Source organism: Diadema antillarum, unplaced genomic scaffold (genome assembly GCF_040938485.1).
Source record: "Diadema antillarum isolate AM-2024a unplaced genomic scaffold, OU_Dant_1.0 scf00000114, whole genome shotgun sequence".
Classification (NCBI taxonomy): domain Eukaryota; kingdom Metazoa; phylum Echinodermata; class Echinoidea; order Diadematoida; family Diadematidae; genus Diadema; species Diadema antillarum.
In genome coordinates this window covers 3935001-3945906 of record NW_027271003.1, presented here as the reverse complement: position 1 = coordinate 3945906, position 10906 = coordinate 3935001, and the positions used below count along the sequence as shown (strand labels likewise).

The window sequence follows — 10906 nt, the reverse complement described above, 5'->3', positions numbered from 1 at the left end:
TAAATCATGACACAAAGATGAACCCCATTTTACCTTACACTGATAAAGCGCCATGTCTATTATAGCGAGAAAATTCATGGGTTAAGCAAGGTAGCATGTATAAGGAAGAATGGACAGAGGGAGAGGGAAAGAGAACGGGAAAGTGATATGTGAATTGCATGCAAGAGGGAGCGTATAAGAGAATTTGGAAGAGATAGAGAGAGTGAGAGTATAATCCTATTTTAGTTGTTTTTTATTGTCATTTGACAGAAAATAAGAAAGCATAAGAAGAGGAGGGTGGGGGATGTGACGAATTCGTGAGCAATTGATGTTTGTTTGTTTGCTTTCTTTATAATTTCCGTCAGCATACTTTCTCTTCCCACAAATCTGCACTTTCTCGAACACAAATACATCAAGTGTCATACACTGTACATACTTTTGTACTATTATGTATTTCGACAAACGTATACCACATTCACACATACACGAGGCATATACGTTCCCAACCACTTTTTTTTTATTATAGTGTTCTCTCGGGTCTCTTACGTCATACACCACAAACACAACACCCCTACTAGTAAAGACGGGGAGAAAGAAGCAAACAATCTATTTGAAGATTTGAACTTGAAACAGGAAAGCTTTATTATCAAAAACATGCGAGTCGCAAAAGATTATTGAGTTGTCAAGTATGCGAAAACGAAAATTTGGGAAAGAAATTGAAATTGAAAGGAAGTGGTATAGTACTAAGGAACACCATAACACGGCTGTCGTTAAAATACCGGGACGTATATAAATAAATCATATGTATGTTGTTATGTATGTTTGTGTGCTTGTGTGTGTATGTATGTACGTATGGATATCTGTTGCGTTTGCATGTATAGTTTTTATTTCTTCACATTAAACAAGAGGAAAGGTGATACAAAATCATACAAAAGTCACAGTAATAAACTACATCTAGTTGCTTCTATGGAGATTAATTAGGATTTCCCTCACACTCCGTTCTAAGCAAAAAAACAACAACAAAGAAACAAACAAACAAAAGTCCCACGAGAAGCAATCTTGTGATCTTTTTGCATAATGATAATGCCAAACGTGATGACGATATTAGTAGTACTAAATATAAATGACCGTAGTAATTATAGAAGATGGTATTCACAATACTGAAATATATCGATGGTAATAACAAGGTAGTGCAAAGGCAAAAAGGCAGTGAATTTCCAGAGAAACAGCATCAGAAAACAAACAAAATTGAACGTGGAGAAACAAAAGTAATAAACTACAAATTTCAGTCAGTTGCTGTGACATAATTGGACAAGCAACACGATCACGTGAGGTTGTTTTGTTTTGTAAAGCCTCATTACACTAAAAATAAAAGATCTATAAAACATGTCAAATTTTATGAAAATCAAAAATATCGTTTTCCATACTTCTAGACTCTAATGAAACCTCGCACTATTCCTTTAGATTAACAAAAATGCTACTTATACCTCTCCCATCTTATTCAGAGAAAATGCCGAGTCTGTCACTGCAAATCAGTATGTCACAAAGTCACCGAATTATCATTACGACGCAAGTGATTTAAGAAGACGAGTGTCAGAACATGATTTCACCATAACCTTTATGTGTCGTGTTTTTTTTTTATTTGATATACATGCATAATGCGATATATATTGTTCCTAGATAATGGCAAATAATCACAAATGTAACAATTCTATTCGTAAGACGGTGAGTATTACCGTCTTACGAAGTTGTGTCTGGGTCGTTGTGTCATGGTCGTACCTGTTGCAAACTGTGCAGTTCTTTGAGGTATTTTCGTGCTTTTAAGGAGAAAATTGAGAAAAGGCATCACAAGAATAAACTTAAAGAAAAAAAGAATGTAGCCGCCCACTCAACTTTACCAAATTGTGGATATGCTGTGAAATACTACCAGGTCGATTTCAAAATTTTTCTTTGTAATATTTACATATTCACCAATTACAAATAGACAACTACAGAGGGTGTTAAACAGACACTTCTGAGTAAGGCACTAAGTAATTCCGAGTACTTAGAAATCTATGAAGGAATACCACACAATGCTCAGAAGGGTGAAAATAAGTTATGATTATCTTTGCATAATGGCCACTTATTGTAATCATGAGTTAGTATTCTTCGTCCACCTCGCCTTCATCCTCCCCGTCAACCGAATCGAGGCCCACTTCCTCATAGTCTTTCTCGAGGGCGGCCAGGTCCTCACGAGCCTCGGAGAACTCTCCCTCCTCCATACCCTCTCCCACGTACCAGTGGACGAAGGCACGCTTGGCGTACATCAGGTCGAACTTGTGGTCCAGACGAGCCCAGGCTTCGGCGATGGCCGTGGTGTTGCTCAGCATGCACACGGCACGCTGGACCTTGGCTAGATCGCCGCCTGGCACGACGGTTGGTGGCTGGTAGTTGATGCCGACCTTGAATCCAGTTGGGCACCAGTCGACGAACTGGATGGACCGTTTGGTCTTAATGGTGGCAATGGCAGCGTTGACATCCTTAGGGACTACGTCACCACGGTACAGCAGACAGCAGGCCATGTACTTGCCATGACGAGGATCGCACTTCACCATCTGGTTGGCGGGCTCGAAGCAGGAGTTAGTAATCTCCGCCACGCTGAGCTGCTCGTGGTAAGCCTTCTCTGCCGAGATGACGGGGCTATAGGTCACCTGAGGAAAGTGGATTCTAGGGTAGGGAACCAGGTTTGTCTGGAACTCAGTCAGGTCAACATTCAGTGAACCATCGAAGCGCAACGATGCCGTGATCGAAGAGACGATCTGCCCAATCAGCCGGTTGAGATTGGTGTACGTCGGACGCTCGACGTCGAGGTTGCGGCGGCATATGTCATAGATAGCTTCGTTGTCGACCATGAAGGCGCAGTCGGAATGCTCCAAGGTGGTGTGCGTCGTTAGGATGGAGTTGTAAGGCTCGACCACAGCCGTGGAAACTTGTGGGGCGGGGTAGATGGCGAACTCGAGCTTGCATTTCTTACCGTAGTCGATGGAGAGACGCTCCATAAGCAGGGAAGTGAAGCCCGAACCGGTCCCTCCCCCGAAGCTGTGGAAGATCAGGAAACCTTGTAGGCCGGAGCACAGATCAGCCTGTGAAGGAAAGCAGAGTGATGTCGTTCGTGCAGATCAGGGGAGCATTTCATGAAGCATTATTTTTGCCCTACAAAGTTGTCAGACAAAATTGCTCTCTGCCAGTCAGGTGCAAGGATTTCCGTAGCTTCTAACAGTTTGTCAGAAAAATATCCGACCAAAAGGCTTCATGAAATGCCCCCCTGTTGACTTCTTATCATATCAATGTTTTTCATGATAATAGTGATAGAAAAATGACCATGAATGTTGTCATCGGTATTGTCATCCTTTGTTGATGATGTTTTCGTCACCATTTCAGTGACGCCATTCATTTCTTGTTTTGGTTTTACTCTCCTGTTGACTCTGCTACTTCTAATTCTACCGCATTCATGACAGTGCTGTTGTCATCAAAATATCAATTTTAGATTTAATTTAAGATCATTACCTTTGTTTTAATCTTCGCCAACATGGTTATTCATACCATTGTTCCAAGCAGAGGTAATTGTGGTAGACGTTTGGCGCAGAAGGATTAAGAGGGCTCATTTTGAATGTCTCAACAAGTTCACTTACAAGTTTTCGAATTCTGTCGAGCACCAGGTCGACGATTTCTTTCCCGACAGTGTAGTGACCCCGAGCATAGTTATTGGCGGCGTCTTCCTTTCCCGTGATCAGCTGCTCGGGACTAAATAGCTGCCGATATGTCCCGGTCCGTACCTCATCTGATGGACAGAAAAACGCGAAAAAGAAAATCAAAACAGTGGAAAAACAAAAATAAAAGGGGAGAAAATGAAAAAAGGGAGAAAATGAAAAAGGAAAAAGGAGTGGAAGAGAGAAAATAAAATGAGCTCTTTCTATGTTTGTTTTGTTTTTGGTTATTCTTGTAAGAATCAAACAGCAAGCCCAGTTCAGCGCTTACGTCCTTGGACAAGATGTTTTATCCTACTGTGTCCCTCCTGATTCAGGTAGTGTATAAATGGCTACATGTACCTGGCAACGCTAAAGTAACTAATCATTATGGAAGGGACCTGTGAGAGAGTAGTAGTAACACTGAAGAGACTGACTACCCTAAATAGAGAAGACCATAATCATCATCAAATAATTATTATCAAGTTTAGTTTCGCTCACTGACTGTTTGTTTGTTTCATTTTTTCCCATCTGAGAAGATCGCTGGATAGCCCATTTTCAGTTGCAGTAGCTGTTCTGACATGGGCCCGAGTTGAATGTTGTCGTGTTAAAAAAATGGGACGCTATTAAAAATGATTTCCCTCTGTCCAATTATTGTTTAATAATGTGCCCCAGTTGAATATGAGGCGAGACTACTTCACCGGGTTTTTCACCTTGCTGTTTGCAATGAATGAATGAAGTCTGATCTTTTACGTGTTTGAGTTGTGACTCTCTCACACACGGGACCTCCATTTAATGTCCTATCCGAGGGACAGAGTGTATTGCCTATTACTAGAGGGGAATGTATGATTACACACAACATTGCTCAGATAGACTCGGGAATCGAACCCGGGTCCTTTGGATTTGGAGGCAGACGCGCTACCGACTGAGCGAAATCACCGCCCTAAAATCAAATGAAATTACCCAATGACAAGAATTCCTTCAAAAATTGATGCAGGTGGCTTTCTGGGGAAATTACCTATGGCAACACCAATGAGATAAGCCTTAGTGTATTCAATGGCATTCTAATGTTTGCTTTGCTTTGTTCGTTTGTTATCTATTTAATCATGAGACCTTGTCATAATGGGCGATGGTCTACACTCATGTGATGTTGAAAGTTTGGTAGTTCAGAAGAATGAATGATTGTGTTATGATTTGGCGTAATCGCGATAATTAACGGAAAGAGAATGGGGAGTGTCTCCAGCTTGGGCATTTGATGTGCGAAATAAGAGAACTAAAATCAAAGAAAAAAAAAGAGGAAATAAATATAGAAAGCGACGGATCGGATGAAAAAAAGCATTGAGCATTTCTAATGAAAAATGGTACGAGTTTCGAAAAGGCACCATTTTTGACGGCCAACATAAGTTCATGGTAGGGAGGGAAAGATTCATTGTACTGCCAATGTTTTGGGGAGGGGGATACCAGTAGGCAAGCAATACAAGATACGCTGTTAAAATCACACGCTTTTCAAATAAAATCTGCGCAAGTGATTATCTAAATTTGCTTTTTGTCTTTCGAGATAAATTTTCAATCAGCGTCACATTTAAGCAGCTCTATTTACCTTATCAGTTAGGTTTCCTCAAGCGATGTTTGCCTTATCACCAAACGAGCTCAAAATCCTGGTTTAGTTGAGGCAAAGAAGGAACTACATTGTATTTATTTCCTCGCCAGCCCTTAGAAGTTAGAATTGATTGAACATTTTAATAATGTCCACATTTGAGTTAAGTTTTAAATCAGCAGACGTGTTCTTGAAAGCGGGCAATGCCATAAATAGTTTTACTTATATAAACTTCAAATTTAATAGTTATCTTCAGGTTTTCATCGTTACATCCCTTGGACGATATCCGAGTGAGATTACTTTGGAGACGGTGTCTAAATGACATCCATAGGGAGAGAGTAAAGAGCAGCAATTATATCCTTTCATCACGATCGCGAAGGGAAAAAAGTTGCTTTATTTTGTCCATGCCGTACCATGCGCTCATTGACTATTTAAAATAAAGAATAATCCATTCCCAAAGGCGGGATGAAAGAGTGCGATCAGGAATACGTGCGAAAACATCGCATGTACAGGTAGGTTACATCAGGATGCAACATTGTGTATAATGTACATTATATATTTTTTTTTTCATAACAATTGTCTCGGCTAGATAAACGGTGTTACAAAGACCATGCATGCATTTGCGAGAAAGCAAAGATTGCTTTAATACAGTGCAAGGTTCGTATAGATAACAAACTGCATTTACATTTAGTGCTATTCTTTTTAGCGTGTATACTCCTTTACTTTTTTCTTGTATACTTTTTACCATGTATCGCCTTGTGTTCGAGTGAAATAAAGAAAACTTTCTTAATTGACTTCGAATTAGAATGCACAAGTTTCTACCAGGATTTTTAAATTTACATCATACGGTTTTCTGCTCTAAGATATCGAATGGTTGCAAATAGACAAGAGTTAATAAACCCCATAAGAGATAAAGGTTTAACGAGTGTTCATCCACAGAGCGTTGCCCAGTTATCATTATGATCTGTACTTTTACAATCCTACATAATATTTAGCAAATTCAGCCCTACGAGCGAAAACCCGTGTAATCTCTTTTTCTCGTGGAGTTTGTGTTACCCGCGAGTCTTGGTTAACAATTATATGTAGATGCATAGAACATGCATTTAAGGTCTCGCTAAAAATGCATGAGAGCTATACCTATAATCGTCCTTTACAAACATATCATTACATACACACACTTAAGATTGCACATTATGTGAGTGGTATCCGCTCTACAGAACAAAGCTGGGAGAATGGAGTAGGTATGATGGGAGTGATGTTTAGAGCTTGAATGTTGGGGTTCTAAAGATTTTATTGGGTTTTTTTTTCTCTCTCTCTCCCTCTCTCTCTCTCTCTCTCTCTGTTTTTCTTTCTAATTCTGAGTGATAGCAGAAAATGCTAACTAGTCATCTTGCCTCCAGTAATCATGTAAATAGCAAAGTAAGAAATATATCCCTCTTTTTTTGCAATTGAAATTAAAGATGATTAAAGGCCTGTATACTGATCAATGTAATAATTTTGATGATAAATTTACAAGATTATCTTGATACTTACAAAGATATATAACTCCTGGAATTAAGAATACTACTGATGGCTCTGAAGCGAGCTCTAAGAATTAATGATTACATTGTATTCTTCCAGTTGACATAATCAAACTGAAAGAGTGCCATATATTGCAATTCATGAAGAGAATTCATAATGTATATAGTATGTCTTGAATTTGTATTTCGGTTAAAAGTCTATCCGAAGATACCACAGAGGTCTTGATAATCAATATAGTGAATGTAGCGTATAGATAAAAATACAATGTTTCTTTCTCTCTCTGTAATCTGACGTCATGAACTGCAATTGCCAACGATTATAGATTATTTGCATTCCGCAATAATATTGGCGTGTACCCTCCTCCTTTTGTCTTATTTCTTTTCTGTTTTTGTTGTGACTTCTTTTTTCCAGATTACTTGTGCTAAATCCTGATGGATGGGTTATAACTGGCGCCTTTATCTCAAGCTCTCCCTGATGTCTTGCTTTAGTTTGCACTTCGTCTGACCAAAGTCTGCTCGTTTTACTCGGCACGTCATTCAAACCAAAACGATCCCGCAGCTTGGACAGAGCAAATCAGAACTCACAAGTCGTACCTACCTGTGACCCCATTCATAAGATACGTCCTGTAATTATAGGTCTATTATCAATAATGTTCAGCCGGGGTACTACTTTCGTGCGTATGGGTAGTAACAGCTTATATCCCGGACCCAAAGATTACTCTGTAAGATTTATCAAGTAATTATTATTACAGATAACTCAGAACGTACGCGCGATAGTGATGAACAGATTGACTTAATTACATCATTATGCCGTGTACTATGTGATACAACTATACTGTACACATGAGTTAAAATATTTTGATTTATTTTGTTATGTCTAGCCGTTGACAGCGTGCCATGCCCTGTATCAAATTAATGCTGTGCTCTATGCTGTCTATGCGTGTATGTAACACGTTACTCTGCGATAGGATTACACCACTGTTCATCAGGTTTCTCTTGATTAATAGTCGGTTCCATTTTTACCCTTTTCATTTTTTTATACCACAATAGAAATTGATACTAGTTGAATAGAAAAGAACGCGATCCCTTTTGACGATTCTTCTTCAGTTTCTTTCACATGCACAAAGTCACACAGAGAGAGAAAGAGAGGAGATAAAATGTGTATAATTATTATGATAAAGACATGTTTATTAGCACTGCCTTGGAGCCATGCTGGGCATACTCAAGTAGACTTCTAAGCATCACGTAGGAGATATGTGTACTTGGATCGCGACACGGGATTCATGCTGAAGTGACTTTTGTCATCGTTGGCTAGCTATCAAATCAGGCGCAGGCATTAAAGGAGAAATCCAGTCCAAATACAAGTTAGTCTGATATGAAAGAGTAAAATATTACGAGTTCAACGGTATACATTAATTTTGATCGAAATCGGATGAGAAATAAGGAAGTTATGAAGTTTTGAAGTTTCGCTAATTTTTGAGGAAACAGTTCTTGAACGGTCAATATGAGTTATACAAATGGCAAAGTGAACATGTCATCCCCTCACAACTTACCATAATAATTTGTACGTAAAATTTTGAAATTTCCAGTTTTTCATTCAAACGCAATCATGCCCGAGGCTCAAATCCTCGTATATCTAACTGATCACTATTCTGAAGTTATTCAACCTGGAATAACATCATGTTTCAGATTTCAGTGACAGAAATATTGAGTTTTCGTCATTTTCTTGTACACGATCAATTGAAAATTGTGAGGTTATGACATGATTAGCTCACTCATTTGCATATTCATATCCACTGTACAAGAACTGTTTTGCAGAAATACGTATAGCAAAACTTCAAGATGTCATAACTTCCTTATTTTTCCTCCGATTTCAGTCAAATCTTTACCGTTGAACACGTAAGACAGCACTCTTCTTTTATCAGACTAACTTATATTTGAACTGGATTCCCCTTTGATAAACAATCATTATGTTGTTCCATGATTATGGTAAGGGCGTTTAAATAACATGCCAGCAATCTGCAAATGTGGTGCCAGTGATTCTATCTGTAGAATAATCACCATGATTTTTCTTTGTACGTTTAGTTGTTTTTGTTTTTATTTTTGTTTTTGTTTTTCACTAAGACAGGGTACAACATAATATCCACATTCCAAGGGTGAGTTAATTTTTCTGTGAAGTGATACAGTTATAATAAAGGCTTACAATCAGTGCTGATATCATAAAGTAATTCTTTCAATCGCAAACTGTGGTAAATGTCTTAATGCGGATGACTTCACAGGTTTGTTTGATACAAAAATGATTATCATTTCAAAATACTGCGAAACGGTTTTTTAAACAAATTAAACACCCCAAAAAGATGAAAAAGATTTATATAACATATTGTTGTCCCAATTGGATGACGAAAACAAAATGCACTGTTTGTTCCATTACCATGTACAAGCCTTTCGTTAATCTGTCAGATGAGCATGGATACGACTTTTTTCCATTGCAATGTCGATTCAACCTATAAATTCCATGGAATAGCTATCTCTTGGAAAAGAACAATAATTGAAAGCCCAGGAAAATGTGTACTTTCCTCTGACTTTCAAACGTATCATGATATAGGAAATGTGTCAGTTAGGCTGTTCTAGACTTCATGGAAGTCATTTTCCAGCGGTGCGTAACCATCCTCTGATCAAAAACGCTAACAGCATGTTGAAAATTTCAAGTACACTTTTATATCGTAACCGAATCTATAGCAAATCCTCTTTACATGGGGTGACACTATAGTCATACTCATCTCTCTTTATACTCATGTTTTTCTAAGATGTTGTATATCGTCTGGCAGGTATAGCCAGTGGTGATACATGCACGACAATAGCCTATCATACCCATCAATAAGTTTAACTCTCTAGTTTTGTCACTATGTATAAGGGCTAACCGTTGTTGCTACCACTTCACGAGCAGATCCTCCTCATATTTTCCTCGCTTTATACCCTGGCGTCATCTTTAGCGGACAAACACTCATGGTTGACAGTGAATAGCCGACATGGATCAAACGCGATCGATGGATGTCGCAAAGTGATGTTCTCATTCACCCCTGGATTAACTAGATAAACAGGGTAGGATCGCCGTGTATGCAGGTGGATTAACGGATTAGCTAAGCCATTGTCCCTAAATGGACTCTTAGGATCCCCCTAGTCGCCTCGTCATCCCATGCAAGCAAACGATTGTAGCTTGAATGGACGCATTGACTTTTAGCACGAGCTTAATATCAATAAAGGAACATATAGGGTTTTCGTTGAATAGCGGTTTGCAAACTGCTACTGCCTGTTGGAGTGGAACTGCAAGTATCTTTTTTGTTTCTTTTTCTCTTTTCTCTCTCTCTCTCTCTCTCTCTCTCTCTCTCTCTCTCTCATTCTTGTTCCTAGCTCCTTCTTCTAGCTGCCTTAGAAATCATCGCCTCATCCGTACTTCGCAAACCAGATGCATCTCGAGATCCCACGAATTTACAGCTTGTCTATCTTTCTTATCGTTTTCCTATAAATCCGTTTCCAAAAAGGCGCCTCAAATATAATTTATGAGTCGTTTTAATTTCGAAAATCCATAGCTTTCGTTGTTTGCTGTTTCATTGTTTATTCTTTATCATTTCCCGGAAAACTCACTGTTTTTGTTGGTTTTTTTTGTTACTTATTAGAGTGGCACAGTTGGAATCTCTTCTGTGATAACTATTGTTTCATTTTCAAAAATGAACTATTCTGCTACTCTGCATACTAGGAAAGCGTCTTTATGAGTCGGCACATTGTCTATACACCTGCAAGCCTCCCCCCTCCCCCTCTCTCTCTCTCCCTCTCTCTCTCTCCTTCTCTCTCTCCCTCTCCCTCTCTTGTTGCTATAGCTCTTTATCAACTGAAAGGACGAGGCGCCCTTCCGAGCTCGTGTCCAATTTTATTGGCAGAATTCTGACCTATGTCTATTCAGATTCGGGACACATTTCATCACAGGGTCTCGTTATTGACGAATGACAATTTCCTGAATACCAGGTGGTCATTGATTGGTTTCACTGATAAGGAGTTGTTAAATTTCATCCTCATTTTAAATGAAA

At 38.9% G+C, this 10906-nt stretch overlaps 1 protein-coding gene across 1 annotated transcript in view; it reads right to left on the bottom strand.

The window, feature by feature from the left end:
• Positions 1–2117: 2117 nt before the first annotated feature.
• Positions 2118–10906, bottom strand: part of LOC139719754 (tubulin alpha-1C chain-like) — a 13765-nt gene continuing 4976 nt past the window's right edge. The window contains exons 3-4 of the mRNA XM_071631144.1: positions 3651–3799; positions 2118–3101 (exon numbers count right to left, since the gene is read on the bottom strand). Of these exons, the coding sequence (XP_071487245.1) occupies positions 2118–3101; positions 3651–3799 (1133 nt within the window). The remainder of the gene's footprint in view (positions 3102–3650; positions 3800–10906) is intronic.